The 21,855-nt window shown below is 38.5% G+C and overlaps 1 protein-coding gene across 2 annotated transcripts in view; it reads right to left on the bottom strand.

The window, feature by feature from the left end:
• The window catches only part of LOC135880484 (guanine nucleotide-binding protein G(q) subunit alpha), a 209,702-nt gene that overhangs the window by 61,098 nt on the left and 126,749 nt on the right, over positions 1-21,855 (bottom strand). For both annotated transcript variants that reach the window (XM_065406787.1, XM_065406788.1), the window contains one exon: positions 9,272-9,426. In XM_065406787.1, coding sequence (XP_065262859.1) covers positions 9,272-9,426 — 155 coding nt within the window. The remainder of the gene's footprint in view (positions 1-9,271; positions 9,427-21,855) is intronic.

Raw genomic sequence — 21,855 nt, forward strand, 5'->3', positions numbered from 1 at the left:
TTGGAACTCATTAACAAAACTTTTCTTAAACATTACATGAATATATTGTCTCATACTATATAATTAGAATTTATAATCCCTATTCCATGATGAGATATCTTTGAGCTATAATGTATCTTAATTAAAACTATCTTTAGATAAAATGCTTTTTGAGGAAAAAACTTATAAAAAAAAATCTGATTTAAATAAAAAAAATCGATTTTTTAAAAAAAAATCATTGATTTTTATCCACCCTGTGATGAGATAGCTGTGATGAATCCAGTTGGCAATAAGAACCCAATAAGTCTTCCAAAGCACAGACCTGAAAGGCTAATGGAACAAGAAATACCTAGCTGAATTTCATCAGCATAATGATAAGTCTTATGAACATGTGATATATTCTTGAGGGAGGCTGCATATGAAACTTGTTGCCAATGAGACAGAATTGTATACTACCACTTTCTGAGTAACTTCTAAGTATGAAGGAGGACAGTTCAAGACACACCATCAAAAATTAATCTCCAAAGCAACAAAACAAACCTGTTGAGATATCCACTGTCAGGAAAAGGGTCAATCTAAAGCTAACAGGATTTTGTTCCTTTAAGTCTGCCAGGTCTCCGCCATGACTTGCTATGACGTAATCAGGATATCAGGTAACCTTTTTTGTCCAATGGAAAAGAGAAAGCTTGCCCAGGAGACCTCAGAATAACTATTCTCCACATACTGTGTGACAGGTTAGGTTTACCAATAACATTCTACATGTAAGCACGTTCATATATGTCCAAAGGTAAAGCCAGGAGGCTGAATTTTTCCAAATTCAATGGTTGGAGCTACACTGGAGTAGTAATAGTGGACATTTTCATCTTATTCCCAACCTAATGTTCTGTGGACGAAATGCAAATACAAATTTCCAAATATTGTGCACAAATCTCCACATTAACTCCCAGAACAAAGTTTTCATAAATAATATCTCTCATACACACACCAGACACAGACACTCTAAATGACAATAAAACCCTTTGTTTACCCAGAGCTTATGAATAAGGCTGCCTGAAAAATAGAGAGCAAACAATTTAATTGACCTCCTCATGCTCCTGTCTTTTGGGGATCTGGCTGCAATAGAGCTGAGACTGGAGCCACCCTGATTTTGTTTTTGCAAAATCAAACTCTGGCAGATGAGGCTGTACAAAACCAGCACTGTCCTGCCATCTACTGCAAAACAATAAGCTGTGATTTTTTTATTGTTATTCTAATAGTTTTTTATACTAGTTGATGCATGATTTCAAGGAAAACTCTTTCTAAACAATTGTGAATGTATGTACATTTTACACGCCTCAAAGCACACACAAGCAAAGTATTTCTTGGAGAAATGTCACATTTTAAAAGCTGATGTAGTGGGACTTTTCTAACCTCCAGGACTGATGCCAACAAAACTGAGATAAGTATCCTCTGGGTAATGTCACAGTAACGCTGTTTTATGTATGTAGTGAAGTAAATGGAATTGATTTTCAGTGTATTAAAACAAGCTGTGAACAAAGCTATAATGTAAACAAGTACTGTCTGCCTCATTACAGCTTTTATCAACTTGGGAAGGTTCATATTCCTGGGGCTTCATGCCATTATTGAAAAGTTAACAGGCAAGTTTGAGAAAGCTGTTTGAGTTTCCAGAGTATATCTAACATAAACCTAAAGAGAATGCAATAAACCTCTTGGTTGTATGTCTAGAGTGGAAGGTGAAGGAGGAGGACAAGGGTGTTTGTTTTAGTCTTATCCCATCCAAGCCTTGCCCAACTGCCTTTCTCAACTTGGACTTTTCTACACAAGTACTTCCAGACAACCACTACCTGCAACAAGTCTGAAAAAGCAAATCATCAGAACCAAAGAAGTTTCAACAAAATTTCAAAACTCTGGTATTTGGGATGGGAAATGAGACTGAGTCAGGTAGCAAAGTAAATTCAGAAGTATAAATACATATATATAAGTACACACTGCATAATTATTGTTTTACTCCCTTCCCTTCAGAAGTTTTTGAATGTCTATCTTAGGGTTTTCTATAGCACCCTATTTTCTAAGCACATTCAATTTTCCATGTTTATGTAAACAAAGAACGTTTAAAGAAAGAAGCTTATTAAATGGAGAATCAGTTACAAGTATTATTATTAAAAGTAGGAGAGAGAGAGAGAGAGAGAGATCACACACACACACACACACACACACACACACACGTGAGAGAGAGCACAAGTGTGTGCAAGCTATTTTCCTCTGACTATCCTATCTCAATGGAAGGCTATAAACTGTATGTTACTTGGGGTAAGGGCCTGTCATTTGTATTTGCCTGCAAAGCTATATGCATACCTATCTTGTTGTATAAATATTATATAAATAACAGCATCTTCTACAACATTGCAGCATGAGAGAATACCTGACAATATGCTGGAACAAATTATGAAACAATCAATTTGTAAGCACCTGGAGGATAACAGGGTGTCAAGAGCAATTTGTCAAGAGCAAATCATGCCAAACCAACCTAATTTCTTTCTACGACGTGGTTACTGGCCTAGTGGACGGGGGGAACCAGTAGACATGACGTATCTTCATTTTAGTAAGGCTTTAGTCCCACATGACAGTCTCATAAGCAAACTAAGGAAATATGGTCTAGATAAAATTAGTATAAGGTGGGTGCACAATTGGTTGAAAGACCATGCTCAAAGAGTAATTATCGATAGCTTGCTGTCAAACTGGGAAGGCATAACTAGTGGGGTGCTGCGGGGGTCAATACTGGGTCTGGTATTATTCAATATTTTAACTGGATAATGGAGTGGAGATTATAAAATCTGCAGATGACACCAAGATGGGAAGGGTTGCAAGCCCTTTGGCGCATAGGATTAGAATTCAAAATGACCGTGACAAATTGAAGAAACGGTCTGAAATCAACAAGATGAAATTCAATAAAGACAAGTGCAAAGTACTTCATGTAGGAAGGAAAAATTCAAATGCACTAAGTGGAGAATAACTAAGTACCACTGAAAAGGATCTGGTGGTTACTGTGGATCACAAGTTTAATGAGTCAACAATGTGGTACAGTTGTGGAAAAGAGAGTGGCTAATATCACTCTGGAGTGTATTTACAGGACTGTCGTATGTAAGACACAGGAGGTAACTGTCCCACACTACTCAGCCCTAGTGAGACCTCAGCTGGAGTATTGTGTCCAATTCTGGGTGCCACACTTTAGGAATGATGTGGACAAAGGGGAGAGAGTCCAGAGGAGAGCAACAACAATGATAAAAAGTTTAGAAAACCTGACCTATGAGGAAAGGTTAAAAAAACTGGGCATGTTTAGTCTTAAGAAAAGAAGATTGAGGGGGAACCTGATAACAGTCTTCCAATATGTTAAGGGCTGTTATAAAGAGGGCAGTGATCAATTGTTCTCCATGTCCACTGAAGGTAGGACAAGAAGCAATGGGCTTAATCTGCATCAAGGGAAATTTAGGTTAGATATTAGAAAAACTTTCTCACCTTTACCACTATTGAAGAAGAGGTCCACTTTTTAATATTACCATATGAATAACAGTCCCTAAGCGTTGTAGTTAAGAGACTGTCTTTAATTTTATTGAGAGACAAAGTAGGGTAATATCTGCTACTACACCAACTTCTGTTGGTGAAAGAGACAAGCGTTTGAGCTTACACAAAACTTGTTTCTTTCACCAACAGAAGTTAGTCCAATAAAAGATATTACTTCACCCATCTTGTCTCTCAGAATACAAACAGAAATTTCTCTTGAAAGGAAGACAGACATATTACTGTCTTAAGGTTAATTGATATATTATATCAAGTCATTTTAATGTTAATAATTGGCTGCTGGAATGTTTCTAGAGCTTTAGAAGACCTCTTTTGGTGTCCTGAGCTGAAGGGTAGGGTTCAGTCCTGGAGCTGCCATCAACATTGGCCTACCTCTGAATTCAATATGTGTGGGACATTAATCCATGAAGCAGCCAGAAACCTGTGGGGTGTGCGGGACCCGAAAGAATTTTTCCTTCTAATAGATGGAAGAGTTTGAGGGGCTTCATATTTATCAGGTATCTGCTAACAGAAGCTACAAAAGACGAAGCTGCTGAGCAGAATCCAGGACAAACCACCAACTCTCCCTTTTCCCCTGTGGTCAGACTGAAAAGAAAAATAGTGTTGTTATTCTACCTTTTTTTGGCTACAACCCAAACTCTGCCAACTTTGATGCCACCCATAGTAGACTGTGCGTTTCTTTCTTTAGTTAAGCACTGGAACAAACTGCCTAGTGAGGTTGTAGACTCTCCATCAATGGAGGTTTTTAAGAACATGTTGGAGAAATACCTGCCAGGAATGGTCTAGTTATTATATAGTCCTGCCTTGAGTGCAGGGGACTGCACTAGTCCTACATGTCTATGATTCTATAATACACCTCTACCCCGATATAACGCTGTCCTTGGGAGCCAAAAAATCTTACTGCGTTAGAGGTGAAACCGCGTTATATCGAACTTGCTTTGATCCGCCGGAGTGCGCAGCCCCGCCCCCCCGGAGCACTGCTTTACCGCGTTATATCGGGGTAGAGGTGTATTATTGTCACTCTCCTTTCCTCCATGTTTTGAGTAGCAGTAAAATAGTCAGCATGTTGATATTATATTGTTTTAATTAGGGTTCAGAGTCAACACTCCATGCAATGTATAGGGCAGTTCACACCTCTCAAAGCCATAGTGTTTCAGCCTGTCTGGAGACTCAGGTACACATTGCAGCACTGATTTACATCTGGCTTATATGCTGAAGTATATCTTTGCAGCCTAAGGGGCTAGATGTTTAATTTTTTTTAATTGAAACTTAGACACTGGAGCACAAAATATAAAAGCAAGGGTTGAGTACTGACTTGCTGAACTGCTGCTAACAGGAACTATTTGACCCCCAAATTCTACAGGCGTTTGGAGAATGATATGTGGTTTCTCAACCAGACAATTGTTCTTCATCTTAATTTCATTCTCTGGCTATTGTGTTTCTGATCAACTTGCCAAATCTTGTGTGAGGTGTGAGTGTGCAGATGTTGAACAGGTGGCTGCGGATGAGAAGGCAGGTGAGATGATGTGGGAGGTTGGAGGGACAGAACATGATGGGATAAATTAGAAAAAAGATATAGGATTTTGAAAGAGAAAGTTTTTTGTGTTGTGAGAAGTGAGGGATGAAGAAGTATAGAGGAAGAGGTACAGAAGACAATACATGGCAAGAAAAGAAGGAGAAACATATAAGGTAGTAGAAGGAATAGAGGGGGAAAATAAGAGTCTTACTGTAACAGGGTGGCTTGTCCCTGGGCTAGAGAGCCTTGGACTAAAACAGCCTGGATTACAAAATAAATTTCACCTGGGATGAAGTGGGTAATGCAAGATAAACAGCAGCAGGAAGCTGCCAGGGAAAAGAAAGGGAGAGGGAGAGGGAGAGGGAGAGTGAGTGAGTGAGTGAGTGAGTGAGTGAGTGAGTGAGTGAGTGAGTGTGTGTGTGATAAAATTGTGTTTGTTTTGGACTTCTGGAGTTTTGCGTTTGATGAGTTCTGTTGCCAGCCTGGTGAAGAAGAAATGAAAAGACTGTGGACTGAGAATGTAGTTAGAACATTTTTGACTGCTTAAAAGGGGTCCTGCTGAGGGAGAGGGAGAGACAGGTGGCAGCCACCGGGCTACACTGACACTAAAAACATCCCAGGAAAATATATATTATTGTCTGTTATAGGAAAATAAAGAGAGGAATAAGTGGAGAGAAGCAAGCAAGGGGATGAAGGTAGAATAAAAGCATGGGAGACGTAGTAAGTTACATTTTGAAAAATATAGGAAATAAAATTGTGATTGTCAATATGTGGCAATCAAATCTAATACCACTGTTCTATTCCTGTAGGCTAGCATTTTCAAAGCAGTCTGAGAGAATTTGGTGCTCAACTACTATTGAAAGTCAATGAGAATTGGGCACTTAACTTCCTTTGGAAGTCCCAACATTACATTTCAGGAAGTTTTGTTCTGGATGCTTTGTCACACAGGTATCTTTCTCCCCAGGCTAATGGCAGCTGAATATATTTTTCAGTCCTAAACAACTACATTATAATTTTTCAAAAGCAAAAGCAAAGTTAGTTTGGTTTATACTATTTGGTTTTCTTGTCTCTATATTTTATTTGCAAATAGACTTATTAGATATGATGTGTATAAAAATATAGAGATTCTCATTTCTGACATTTGATTGCTTATTATTAAATTAAATGTTGTAATTAATCCATAATGTGGACTAGAAGCTTTTAATATTAAAAAATTGCAAACAATAGTAAATAAAAATTACTCATGTTATAAAATGGCAAGATTTTGAGGTTAAAAAAATCAGCTACTGCGCATGCAAATAACTACTTTTTATAAGGAAATGTACCACAAATTTGCTATTGTGATTGTATAATAAACTCCATCCCAGTACTGTTTCTATTACCCAAGGGAGCTATTATGGTGAGTGCTGTGAATGATTTCTTGGAACCATAAATGATCCTGATAAATCTAAGCAGATCAGTCTAACTCTGTCTGAGTAGTATTGAACCCCAAAGCATGATGAGATTCCCCAATCCCACTTACTCCCTTTCCATTTTTTTCATGCTACCATTAAAAAAACAACTTCAATTAAAAAAACTGTATTAAAGTTATATATGGAGTTTGACTTATAGTCTCTTTGCTTTTGTGGTTCCAAGCTAAAGGCTGGGCTCTGCCCATTTCACCTTGCTGGTCTTCTCAGCACTGCAACAGCACTAAAAAGCAAACAGTCAACCTAGTAAGTCCCTAAAATTTACTTTCCCCATACTTCAACTCTCAAGGATGTAACGGATATAAAATTTCCCTTACAATTTTGCTAGTTTAAAAAAATGTATGATTGTCAGACTATTGGCAAATGAAACAATACTGTGCATTTCGGATAGGAGGGATTCTTTGGGCCCTGTATGCCACTATCCACTACATAAGAGCAATACAAGCTCTCTACTGGCTGAGGGAGAATTCCTCTCAGTCCAGGCACTGTGTCGGACAACAAGTCCCATTCTGGCAGGAGTGCCAAGAGTGGGAGGGGTATACCAGGAATGGAGGGTGGGGGAGGTCATAGCGCAAACCACTATGGCCACGCTAAGTAGCTCCAAGTTGCAAAGATGCCTATAGGCAATCAAGGCAGGTTGCCGTAACTTAGAGTAGCTCCCCAAATGCTTACATTATATTAAGGAGGTACTAATATTGTTGTCTTGAGACAGAGATACAGGTAGGTGCTGTACAAGCTTCCTCAAGCTGCTATGCAAATGAATCTCAACCAAGACCGTATTACACCTCCTATGGCCCAATACAACTCAAATTTAAATAAATGGGTCTTCCCATTGACTTCAGTGGGTGCTGAATTGTACCCTTATTTCCATCCTGGGCGTCCCTTGAAGAGGAACCGCCACTTATGCCAAACGGCATGGTGGCTTTGCCATCTGAACAAAGAGAGGCTGGAATGAGATGATCCATTTCATTTGTCCTTCTAATGTACAGGCTCCATCCAGAAGAAAACTGATACCAGCTGCACAGCCAGTGGAGGCTATGTGATTTTTTGCAACAGCTCAAATGATCAGAAAAATATGCTAATTAATGTTACTTTTAATGGAATCACCAAGTAGTTCTGAGTCATATGCAAGCATTTCCTGTCGCACCAGAAGAGTTTTACCTCAGCTACCTCATTAGAATAACTCAGTACAGTCAGACTTCTTGGAGCCAGCCTGCAGACTGTCCTCAAACTCCAAATGTAAACCTCCACAGCATTATTTTATGAAACTTTTGACTCAAAAAATATAAGCACAAAAGGATTCCAGGCCAAGGTTAACCAGATTAATATTTCAGTGTTGATTTATAACATCAAGAATTCAACTTGCAATACTTTTAGAGGCAGATTTAACCAAAGATCCTTTAAAGATTGCTTTCTCTTTTCCAGTTAACTGGACTGAAGTTTCTTATATTGTGCTAAGAGTGGCAAGTATTTTGCGCTCCCTTTAAAATTAAATTTAGTTTTCAATTAAGAGCTGGCCTTCCTGACAGATATTTTGTTTTGGTTTCAGGTCCAGTTTGTTCTTCCTGCTGCTTCCAACAATTTTCATAAAAACTTAGATCACAGTTGCACAAACACAAGAACATTAATAAGCTATAAGGCATCTTTTAACAATCAGTTTCCCTTTCATTAACATAAAAAATATTATAAAACCAAGTGCACTGACATCAATGGAAGTATTACACCAGCTTAATTTTGTCACTTCCCTGTCATCAGAACTGCAAAATAAATCTTAGTTATACTGAGGAAGGCAATAAAAAAGCAGGGAAGACAGGAATCAAGTGAAGGGATGCTATTCTTATCAACTCTGTTAAGTTTCAACCACTGAATTTCAGAACCTCACCTCTATTTGTGTTACTTTCTATATACACACCCATGTGTGCACCTTTTGCCCAAAAGAGCTGTCCAAGGCTGTTCCTCTGCCCTGTCAGAGGCTGAGGGCTTGTTTTCACTACCGGGGTAAGTTGACCTAAGTCACACTACTCCAACTATGTGAATAATGTAGCTGGAGTCAACTTAGCTTAGGTCGACTTCCCAAAGTGTCTTCACTACGCTGAGTCGATGGGAGATGCTCTCCGGTCAACTTCCCTTACTCTTCTCGGAGAGCTGGAGTACCGGGGTCGATGGGAAAGCGCTCTGCCATTGATTTAGCCGGTCTTCGCTAAATCAATCCCTGTTGCATCGATTGCAGCAGCGTTGATCTCCCCATAGTGGAGAGCGCTCTGCCATTGATTTAGCCGGTCTTCGCTAAATCAATCCCTGTTGCATCGATTGCAGCAGCGTTGATCTCCCCATAGTGGAGACCAGCCCTGAGATATTCAAAGGAGCCAAGGGTATGAATACAATAAATAAAAACTAATCATTATAATGGTAAAAGATTTCTATTAACAACTCTTATCACAGCTTTTTATGTTATAATGGATGCTTGTTTTCGGAAAACTACACTACAGTACTAGCAGTAAATGAGATCCACCCCCTCTAACTTTAGCCTTTGTAATTCAACATACAAAGCATGTGCTGGTGTATATATACATTGTATGTGCCTACACATGCTTATATTGTGGGTACATGTAGACACACACCTTATGAGCCACTCTAAAATATAACCAGAATTTTATTTTAAATTAGAAAGTACAAAAAAATAAAATAAAAAAGAAATATCCAATTATCCATATCCATGTATACTTACTATTTAGTTGAGTCCGATAGCTGATATTCCCGCCGTCTGTCATAACACTCTTGGATCCCAGGGTCATTCCATAAACTCTTTATTGCATCTACGTAGGGATTCTCAAATGCTGATACCTTCTCTATATCAACTTCTCGAACTAACTGTGCATGGGCCTAATTCAAAACAAACAAAACAATAACTTTCACCCTATTTTCTGTGTTTGCAGATACCTCATACACAGTGTATTTAAGCTATAAAACTGACATTTACAAATTGGCTATTTCATTATTTATTTCATATTTATATGAGATTTGACAAATCCATTTTGTTTTGATTTGAGAGATTCTGGATATATTTCCTTGCTAGGTGAATACCTATCTAAATACTTTGGGAAATACTAGATTAGAGGAAAAGCTGGGCTAGGAGCCACCGCAGTTGGGAGAAATGGTGTCATGTGGGGTGTGGAGGGCTGCAGGAGAAAGCTGGAAGGGGTCCCAGGGAATGAGAAGGGAGAGAAGTCTTCATCAACATATCAGAGGGGTAGCCGTGTTAGTCTGGATCTGTAAAAAGCGACAAAGAGTCCTGTGGCACCTTATAGACTAACAGACGTAGTGGAGCATTCACCCACGAAAGCTTACGCTCCAATACGTCTGTTAGTCTATAAGGCGCCACAGGACTCTTTGTCGCTTTCATCAACATAGATATTTCTGTACATTTTATGTGGATCAACATATCATTTAGTTTCATGCTGCTAGAGACAGGCAAAAAGACATCCTATTTGACACATCTAGTAAGCAGTTGAACCCATGCTACCTGGACAATGTGTACCAGGGATGGGCCTGTGCCAGATCAAGTAATCCACATTCATATGAAGATGAGTATTTTGTAAGTATCTGCATTCAAACAAATGAATTTGGTGGCTGGAGACGGGAAGAAATGTTGAACTGGTAGGGAAGAACTGATACCTCAGAATAAATGGTGAATAAGTATAGATAGCAGTGGTGTGTGAGCTGAGGGAGAATGACGACTAAGGATGCATCCACACTAGAAAAAAAAGGTTTTTTTTAATGTCGTTGTTGTTTCTTAACCACACTAGCTAACACTCGGTAACATGCGATAAAATCCTAGTGTGGACAAGGCAGTTATTGTTTTAACAGAGGTTATCAGATCAAGGCAAACACTATTAAAGCTACACTGGTAACCTGTGTTAAAATGATAGTGTTTCGTCCACACTCGGATTTAACCATCTGTTAGCAAACGTGATAAAAATCCAATCTTTTTTCCTAACGAAGAAAAGGTTTTAAGGGGTTGTCCACACAAAAACTGGAACTAAAAGAATGAAATCCATTGTAATTCATTATTCTGTTGCAAGCCTCTGGGTGGGTGGGCACTCTTACTGCAAAATAAGTGTGTCCTATTCAATAATTTAAGCCAATAAACTGCTACAATTTGCACATTAAAATATATTTAGTAAGCCAAATTTTCAAAGTAAGTTCTATTTGCGCTTTTATCTTAGTTTTCCCAGGTGCAGTCTTGCTGTATATAAAACTAAGATTAATAAAAAACAACCCAATAACCAGTTTACAAACTCAGTAGATTTAGACACCGAGGGAAAAAAATACAGTTGCCTTTTACCGTTCAAAGAGATCCCCTAGAAAGGGGACCATGATTCTATAGCAAAACCTGGCTAAAACAACTACTAAAAGAATGAGCACAAATTGGATGTCTGTAAATGGACTCTAACTACAGGTCAAACAATATTATACTGTAAACTATGGAGATTCTTTAAAGCACCCCTTAAGATAGGGAGTTGCTTACTGGAAGTGATCTTTAGGGCAGATGTCAATGTCTTAAACATGATTAAAACATGTTGGCAAAGAACTACAAGAAAAACACAGCAGAATCATTTGTAAGTTATGATCAACAAAAAGTTCTGTACTTTAGAACTTAAAAGAATAGCTCCAGGAACAGGACAAGCTAAAACATAAGACACAAGTAATTCTGTTCCCATGTCTAGTTTATATTCCAGGCATGGAGATGTGTCCCTGTTCCTTATTTAAATATTCCAGTTAGCTTAGTGTATTGTGACAGGATCGGTTCTATAGTTTTCTGAAATGTATCTCTGCTTTCACATACATTTAACTTAGAATTCCTAGAAGAAAGGAAATAATGCTCACTTCATGCTTGACAACTATCTTCTATTCAAGCAGAAAACACATTCTGATTTCAGTTTGGAAAACAAATAAAATTATTGAAATATTTAATTTTAATAAAATTTTATGTTTTTAAATTTGTTTTGTGTTAAAGTAAGGTCTAAAATGTGGATACTGTGCAGCCAGCAAAAAATAAATATTGTCAGTTACACAGTATCCTGAGTACAAAGTTATTCTTAAAATAGGTATATTACAGTCTCTGCTTTGATATCCATGAGGCTGGAGGAAGGAGAGAGAATATGTTATTCTAGAGTGCAAAGGCAACCATATGGCTGAGAAGAAAATTCAAAACATCTAGAAGGAGAGATTATACCATTGTGTTCCAGCACATATTTAATACATAAAATATTCACTTATTCTGAGGAAAAATGCTCTTAATACAGAACAAGTTATTTCCACTTTTTTCAATTAACGATGCATGTTTTGAGGATATTACAGGGTGTAGATACCATTAACCTAATTATGGTGTTTGTCATTACATAGCAATAAAATTATGGCAAAACATACAATATTGTATATTATCAGGATCCATGAGCTGCAAGCTCCAAAGAGTGTTGTCTGGCATACTGTATCCATCTTTCCCCACAATAGGCATTTGGCACAAATTAAAGAAAGCTTTTAAATACCGCCAATAAATAACAAGAGACAGCATTCTACTAAATATGTACAATAGCTCTTGTGAAACAGTACAGACAAATTTCTAGGACAAATCCTTTATCCAGTCCCAACTGGGTGTGAAGCATCAGCAAGGGTTGTCAGATGAGCTAGTCAGAAATAGTGCAACAGAATATATATATATAAAAAGGACCATCAGCGTATCAGCCAGTAATTGGACCCTCTACCACCATGATGTCTGGCAGCCACTGACAGTGAATACACTCTTACTAGCTATTGAAGTGGTGGTTCTGTCCCCAAAGCCTTGGGACACCTACTGATTGTCTAGGTATGACTTTGCTAAGTAGTCCAAAATAACAATCTTGTGATAGAATTGTGCATTCCTTACACATCCAGAATTCCCACTGAAATCAAAAGGAGTTTTGGTGCAGAATTGGGTACTGTGACAGGGCAGTGAGCAGGAACTGCTGAGCCAGCCCTCTGTCACTCCAGCTCCAATTAAGGGAGGTGAATTGGAGCTGGTTAGACCACCTGACCCTAATTGGGAAAGCAAGGACAGCTGCTGCCCAATTAGTCTGGGGTTGTATAAAAGCCTCAGGAGAAGGATGCTTGTGGGGAGGGGAGCAGGAAGAAAGGGAAAAGGCAGGGAGTGGAAGCAGGGAGGTAGCGCTCCCCTTCCTGACGGTAAAGGGCTACTTGCATGGTGAAAAGGTGGAGGGAGCGCAACCTGTAAATAAACTGCACCGGTGGTTACTGAACCTAGGGTCTCCGAGTGACTTTATCAGCCCAACAGGGGCAGGAGCCAAGTGGGCACCCTGTTACAGGCACCAAGATTCATCAGCAAAAGTTACTCAAAACCTTGTTACTAATTTTGTATTTGGGGAGGGAGGGATTTGGAGGTTTTGTTTTTACCAAAAATGTTACTCAAGCCAAAACAGCCTTTAAAACATCAAAATCATTTCTTCTACTTAAAGGAAGGGGGATACTCTTTTGTTTCCTTCTTCTAAAACTTCAGTTTCCTTTTTCTTTATCCTAAGCTGACTCATACAATAGTAACGAGTTTCAGCTTGAAGGATGCTGAGTTTTAGGAGAATATTGTTTTCCAACTACTGTCCTTAAGAATTAGCTAACATTTGAAAGACATTAATAGTGACATTTTGATGGTTCAGCCCACTGAAACGCATAGAGTAGCATTATTTTATTTGAAAGAGAAAAAAGGACAAGAATGATAGTGGTATAAAAGACAAACTGCAAGACTCCTTTTTATTTCCCACCAAACTCGTATAAAATACTGTTCTGTACAGTCGGTTCAACTGAAAGGATAAGTTATTAACTACACTGCTTTTAGATAGTTCCACTTAGAGCTTTCAGCTGAGTCATTTTTTAGTCAAACTAAAATATTAGGAAGCAATGTTTGCTGCTTTCCCCTAACCCCTCATGAAATGCATTTTGTTTACATTTTAGGATTACTAGAATGTAACTGTTTAGTTATTCTGTATCTGGGTCTGATTATGCAACTCCTGTGTACACTGAATATTCCAAGTTCACAAGAGTAATCCCATTGATTTCATTAGATGATTCATTTAAGTGCTACTTAGTGAGCTGCAAGGGTCTTTTCAAACCAAATCCTCCTCAGGATATCATTGAAATCCTATCTGCACTTATACCAATAATAGAATCATATAAGTGTAGGACTGGAAGGGACCTTGATAGGTCATATTGTCCAGTCATATTGTCCAAGACAGGGCTAAGCAATAACTAGACCATTCCTGACAGGTGTTTGTCTAACCTGTTCTTAAAAACCTCCAATGACTAAGATTCAACAACATCCCTAGGCAATTAGTTCCAGGCTTAAGTACCCTGACAGGAAGTTTTTCCTAATGCCCAATCTAAACCTCACTTGCTGTAATTTAAGCCCATTGCTTCTTGTCCTATCCTCAGAGGATAAGAACAACAATTTTTCACCCTCCTGGTTGTAACAACCACTTATAAACTTGAAAACTGTCATCATGTCTCCCCCCGGTCTTCTCTTCTCCAGACTAAACAAACCCAATTTTTTCAATATTTCCTCATAGGTCATGGTTTCTAGATTTTTAATAATTTTTTGTTGCTCTTCTCTGAACTTTCTCCAGGTTGTCCACATCTTTCCTAAAATGTCTTGCCCAGAACTGGACACAATACTTCAGTTAAGGCCTTATCAATATGGAATAGAGTAGAATAATTATTTCTCATGTCTTATTTACAACACTCCTGCTGGTATATCCCAGAATGTTGTTCACTTTTTGTTGCAACAGTGTTACACTGTTGACTCATATTTAGCTTGTGATTGATTATAACCCCCATATCCCTTTCCATAGTACACCTTCCTAGGCAGTCACTTCCCATTTTGTATGTGTGCAATTGATTGTTCCTTTGTAAGTGAAGTTGTTTATCCTATTGAATTTCATCCTAATTACTTCAGACCATTTCTCCAGTTTGTCCAGATCATTTTGAATTCTAATCCTATCCCCCAAAGCATTCACAAACCCTCCGAGTTTGGTACTGTCTGCAAACTTCATAAGTGTACTCTTTATGCCATTATCTAAATCATTGATGAAAATATTGAACAGAACTGGACCCAGGACCGACCCCTGCAGAACCCCACTAAATATGCTCTTCCAGCTTGACTGTGAATCACTGATGATTACTCTCTGGAAGCGGTTTTCCAGACAGTTATGCACCCACCTTATAGTACCTTCATCTAGGCTATATTTCCCTAGGTTGTTTATGAGAAGGTCATGCCAGACAGTATCAAAAGCCTTACTAAAATGAAAATATACCACATCTACCACTTCCCCCCCCATCAACAATGCTTATTACCCTGTCAAAGAAAGCTAGTAGGTTCGTTTGACACAATTTGTTCTTGATAAATCCATGCTGACTGTTACTTACCACCTTATCTTCCAGTGCTTGCAAACTGATTGCTTGATTATTTGCTCCATTAGCTTTCCAGATACTAAAGTTAAACTGACTGGTCTATAATTCCCCTGGTTGTCCTTATTCCCTTTTTATAGATTGGCACTATATTTGCCCTCTTCCAGTCCTCTGGAATCTCCCCTATCTTCAATGAGTTTTTGAAGATAAATCACTAATGGCTCAGATATCTCCTTAGCTACTCGAGTATTCTAGTAGGTATTTCATCAGGCCCTGGTGACTTGAAGACATCTAACTTGTCTAGGTAATATTTAACTTGTTCTTTCCCTATTTTAGCCACAGATCCTATCTCATTTTCACTGACGTTCACTGTGTTAGATGTCCAATCACTACTAAACTTTTTCGTGAAAACAAACAAAAAAAGGTAACTTTACCTCTGTTTATTAGACATTTAATAATCAGATATGCTGGGAGGTTAGGGGGAAAAACCCAGAAATGATAAGGACAATATTTATCAAAAAGCACAGTTAACCAAAGTTTTCCTTCACTGCAACATACTTGTTCATATGTAGTCGCTGCAACTGAAGTACATGATAATTTCATGAATCACTCCATAATGATAAAAGGAATTGTTATGTTGAAAGATTAGAATAGCTGCCCTCTGGTGAGTGTTTTATCCATTGACATTAAGATGCAGGCCATATTTGCACTATAAACTTTTGCCAGAATATTATTTATTTTTTGTTTCTACTGTGTTCAGGGAAACAGGACTTTGTGTACATTTTTTGTAAACAAATAAGATTACACCAAAGAAAACACCTGACTCATATTTTCAATTTCTTATCCGAACAGAAATAACTAGACAAGGCCATGGATATTGGCTAACCTGTTGGACCAAAGGAACAACAGAGGGTATATTCAGTTTCTGAATTCTCTATTACTTGGGGGGAAAAAAACCACTTGCTTAATGAAATTAAGATTAATGTATCTCAAAATGCTAAGAGGCAAATGCCTTTGCCGCACTATTCAAAAGGTATGGTACTAAGTTTTCATTGGCAATATCATCATTGAAATATAAAATGCATTCTCTCTCTAAAAGATGCTCAGAAATATTTACATTAAGACTAGTGCATAATTACTGCAAGGCAATTACTATAGCTATTCATTAAAGGCTCAGAATCAGCAGAGCACTTAAACATTGTTATCTTTAAGCACATGCTTGTGCTTAAATTCTTTGCTGAATAGGGACAGAGTTAAGCAAGTACTTAAAATTAAGTACCTCCTTAAGTAATCTGCTGAATCAGGCCCAGTCCTGCTTTCACTGAAGGCATGGAAGTTTTGCTGTTGACTTGAACAGGAGGCCTTAAACAAGAATTTCCATTTTAGTTTACAATATGTATTGGTTTTGAACCACATTGTTACATTAAGATTTATAGAGAAGAGAAATTCTTTACACTCTTTATTGAAGTTGTTCCTGTAATACCTTTTTGTTTTATATGAAAAACTGTTTGATCTAAATTGTGATATATGCCAGTAAGTTGCACCAACCAGAAAACTCACTTAGGATTTGTAAGTTAAATTTCTCTTTTTCTAAACTGAACACTTTCTGGTTGTGAATTTTTCTCTTGGTTTTGCTTGGATGGACTCATGTTGGCTTTTATTCTGACATTCAGCCCTTGATTGCATTTGTTTCTTTTGAAAAGAAATCCCTCTTCGTCACTTAGATATCTATAGTTTTCAAAAAACTTGGATTTTTTTCTGGTTCCACTATTGTACTGTACACTTTACTGTATATTACAAATTTCTTCCTTTAATTCTTTTGCCAATTAGTCCTTTTTGTTGGTTTCTGATTTCTGGTTACAGAGATATCAGTGGGCCTGATTCTTCTCTCACTGAAATTAGAAGTAACCCCTTGAAGTCAAATTAATTGCAGTGACATACATTTGATGCAAAAAGGGAATCAAGCCATATGTCTGTTCACATTGGTTCTAATTATTTGCTTTACCTCTCTCACATTGTTATAATGGCAAATCAGTAATGTTCCTTTTGGTACTATCACCTAAATCAGTGCTTCTCAAAGCTGGTCCGTCGCTTGTTCATGGAAAGCCCCTGGCGGTCCGGGCCGGTTTGTTTACCTGCCCAGTCCGCAGGTTCGGCCAATCGCAGCTCCCACTGGCTGTGGTTCACCACTGCAGGCCAATGGGGGCTGCGGGAAGCAGCGCAGGGCGAGGGATGTGCTGGCCGCCCTTCCCGCAGCCCCCATTGGCGAACCACGGCCAGTGGGAGCCGCGATCGGCCAAACCTGCGGACGGGGCAGATAAACAAACTGGCCCGGACCGCCAGGGGCTTTCCCTGAACAAGCAGCGGACCAGCTTTGAGAAGCACTGACCTAAATTATTTACATGCAAAAGCTGAGGACCCAGCATTAACCACTGCAGTTTGTGCAGTATCAACTTTATATAGACATTTAAAAGTCCCCACCGTAGAAGACAAACCTCTTATGCTAAGGAGTGTTGATATAATGTGGAGAGAAAAATAAAAAGCCAGTGAAAGATGACGACAAGCAGAAAAGGGAGTAAGGAGACAAAGTCCATGAGATAGCTTGGAGCTACTTTTTTTCTTTAAAACATTCTTGAAAGACAATATGCACTAATTTCACTGACATATACCTGCAATCATCAGTTCAACTTTTATATGTGATAGTATCACAATAGTAGAGATACAGAAAAGACACTTGTAGCATACACTTTAATCGTTATATTATCAGCTCTATTAACATAGCCCTTCATAAAAATAAATCCCTTTCAGTGATGTAGCAAAGGAACACCATGACAAACCACTTGTTGGATCTCTGGCAGATTCCCCCTTAAGTGAACCCTGCTGAACAGATGAGTCCAAGTTGATGGGGACGAGGGGGAGATAGTGATGTTAAGGGTTCCGATTAGAATAGATCATCAACATCTTGACAAACACATTTTGCAATTATTTTGCCAATCTCTTCAAAGGCTCCCAATTCCACCCTCCACACACACATTATTGCAAAGGTGAACTTTGAACTGATTCTTCTGATGTCATTCAGGGTTGAGCAGAGTAAAGAAATTATCCTCTTCTGTGATGACTAGCTCATCCTTTGTGAATAAATATCAGAAATTTAATTTAGTCAGTAAAATTAAATATGAACACACACAAGTTACAGAAAGTAAAACTGTTCACATTCTCCTTCATGGAATGTTAGACATTTCCTACATGAAGTGGAATATATTGATTCCTTTGTTTATTTGGGGAGAGGGAGGCCAGCGGAAGATGCAAATATAACAATGCAATTTAGATACTGTTTAAAAGTAAATAGCTCTAGGAATCCAAAGCTAACACACATAGTCTAGTACTACTACTGCCAATCACACTACAGGGCGACAAAGGGGTCTGATCGTTTTGTCACTTACTGTCCAGCTTTCATATTTTCCATATACCAACTCCAGGTTGCCTGGCTATCTCTGTTAAGCTGTTGCCTAACAAATAAAAGCAATATAAATTTATCAACATGCACATTACAATTATTTTTGACAGAGTATTTGGTGTAATACCTGAATCATTATTTTTATACACGATTTATTTGCTAAAAAAATCCATCAAAAAACAGTGAGCCATACATTTAATTTTTTTGGTTCCCATTATTTGAAAAATGACAACAGCCTTCAAGCAACTTCTCCAAATATACCCCTCTGGCAATCACACTGCACAAAAGAAGTCAGTGTGCCAAAACAAAATAAGAAATGGAACAAAGAAAGATTGTATCTTTTCATAAATACTTTCCCAGGAGGACATGCAGGCTAAGGATGCTATATCTGCTTCCTCCCAAGTATAACAGAACATTTTTATGTTGAGCAGGTGATCTCAGCAAGGCTGTCGAGATCTTTATTGTCTCCTCCTCTTATTCTGCTGTTAGATTTTGGATGTTTACTCTGACATAACACATAATGGCTTTGGTTTCAATTTGTCTGCAAAATAAAAATCTATCTGATATAGTGGACACTGGTCTATAAATATTTGATATTACATTACTGTAAAAGCATAGTATCTGATCTGCCTATTTCTCAAGCTGCAAGAATGTGGAAAAGGCATATACTACACAGACAGATACACAATTATACACTTTATACATTATGTGTGAGCGCATGCGCACACACACACACAAACGCGCTCTCTCACTCGCTCTTTCTTTCAGGGATTGCAAAAAACCAGTTGGTCTTAATCAGAGACAGGCCCAAACCAAAAACGTCAGATTAAGAAAACGTATCTCTGCTTACCTGAAAATGTTCTTTTTGGAGTATTGAGACCCACAGATCAATTACGGTGGGCACTTTGGTTTGTTTGACGCTGGGGAGCAGAACTGAACCTGTCAGTCACTGGCAGCAGGGGATTGCCCTGCACCTTAAAGTTCCCTTGAGTTCCACAGACAGAATAATTCAATTCTACTTTCCTAAATTACAGATTTTATTAACTATATTTTCAGGAAAAGCACAACAATTTCTTCTCTTACATAACATGGGAAATTCCCCCTAACAAAACAAACCCAAACCTTTGGATATCAATTTCCATCTCTATTCTGGATAATCTGGCGGGCCAGATCTGTGGTGGCAGGCAGAACCATTCTCTAAATATGGACATGGATAGGTTATCTAGTCCAGTCCTGGGCGCTGAGGCAGGACTAAGGATTATCTAGACCATCTTCACAAGTGTTTGTCTAACTTGTTCTTGAAAACCACCAATGACAAGGATTCCACGGCCTCCATAGGTAATTTGTTCCAGTGCTTAATTACCTTGATGGTTAGGAAGTTTTTCCTAATGTCTATCCTAATTCTCCCTTTTTGCAATATAGGCCCAATACTTCTTGTCCTGTCCTCTGTGCACAAGGAGAACAATTTATCACCCTCCCCTTCATAACAACCTTTTACTTACTTGAAAACTGTTATGTCCCTCCTCAGTCTTCTCTTCTCCAGACTGAACATACCTAATGTTTTGAAACCTTTCCTTATATGCCATGTTTTCTAGACCTTTAATCATTTTTCTTGCTCTCATCTGGATTTTTCAAGTTTGTCCACATCTTTCCTGAAGTGGGGAGCCCAGAATGAGACACAGTACTCCAGCTGAGTTGAGTGGAAGAATTACTTTTTATGTCTTGCTTACAACACTCCTGCTAATATATCCCAGAATATTTGCTTATTTTGCAACAGTATTACATTGTTGACTCATATTTAGTTTATCTTTAGTACATTACATTACTTATATTTAGTACATTACATATCCTCTATCGTTCCCTGAGTGGCAAACACTACTGACCAAAAATGGCATTGGCTAAAGACTGGCTGACCATTATATAGAAATTTTGGGGAATTTATGTATTGAAGGCCATGTGGCTGTCTAACAGATCTCAGTACAGGATAAATGATTTCTCTGTCCTGAGATAGTCCAAAGGACTGAACATTAATGCTTAATAGAAGGAAAAATATTTCTTGGATTTACTTTGGGAATTAATGGATTAATTGCCTAAATTAAAAGTGCAATACTGGTTCTCATCTGAGAAAGCTCCCAACTTCAACATTCATCTGGTTGGAGATAGTAGCTATTGGAAGACCTACTTAAATGGATAAGAAATATGATGAAACATCCTGGGTTTGGGTTGTTCCGTAAAGAATGCAATGAGGTTCCAAGATTGTGCTCTGTGACCTTATGGGGCTGCAATAAGGGTTGTTTCCCTAAGAAAGCATCAATGTTGGAATTGGACAAAACTTCCTTTCCTTGAACGATAATGTTATACTTTTTGCTTGTACATTTTTCTACACGCACACTAAGGTCCTCCTGGAGGAATTCATGGCTATGTTTTACTTGTTTACATGGTAGTTAAACTATGGACTTTGCACTAGCCAATAGAATACATTCTGTTTATTAATTCTGTTTAGGGTTCATGTGAGTGACTGTCACTTCATTCAAGTATCCATTTTGAATCTTTCTGATCCCATATAGAAGATTTTGAGGTTTTTTGCAACAGCAGATCTCCTCTCTGAGTTAGAGACATTGAAAAGTTCAAAGCTAGGATAATCAGGCACAAGAATGATAGCCTTGTCAGCCGGAATGGCATAAAACAGTATCATTGCCACTCACTCTTTCCTAGGTTTTGTATGGTCCTGGGAAGCAGTGAGAAATGTGGGAAGGCATACGGCAGAGATATTGGCTATCTTTTCAAGAGGTCATTCTCCATCCCACAACCCCACCCCAGATGGAGAGGCATATAGCTCTTTATTGCTTTTGCCACCTCCACTATCCCCAGCTGGCATCTGACATAAGGATCATTCTCCTTAGCTCACTAATGGGTGGATCCCTTCAAAAAAGTGTGATTCTCGGCACTCACTTCTTTGTGTTGCTGAGAATACACAATGGGAACTTGACCTCTGCCAACAGATGAGATGTGGAGGGGATAACAGGAAGTAGTGGATAGATACCACAGGAATCCCGGATCAGTGAAGTAGCTGTATGAGACCAGCATTCCCAGTAGGCTCCCATAAGATCTGGATTTTTGTTTCTGTGACAAATCTCTTAAAATTCTTCTGAGATGAAACGACGTACCTGATGATATTCATCTTCATCCCAGGACTCTGACGGACTTCCCTGACACCATACATCTGTGTTTATCAAGAAACCAAGATACTCCAGAAACTGTATCATTCGGTGGGTGTGTTTCAGTTTTCTCTCTGTACAGAGCCCTAATCAGAAAAATTGTCTGGGAAGAGATAATAGTGAATATCTGTCTTCCTTAAAGTCTACTCTGGATTCTGGAGGAGACCCTGGGAGCATTTGTCAGAT

This window comes from Emys orbicularis, chromosome 6 (genome assembly GCF_028017835.1).
Source record: "Emys orbicularis isolate rEmyOrb1 chromosome 6, rEmyOrb1.hap1, whole genome shotgun sequence".
Lineage (NCBI taxonomy): Eukaryota > Metazoa > Chordata > Testudines > Emydidae > Emys > Emys orbicularis.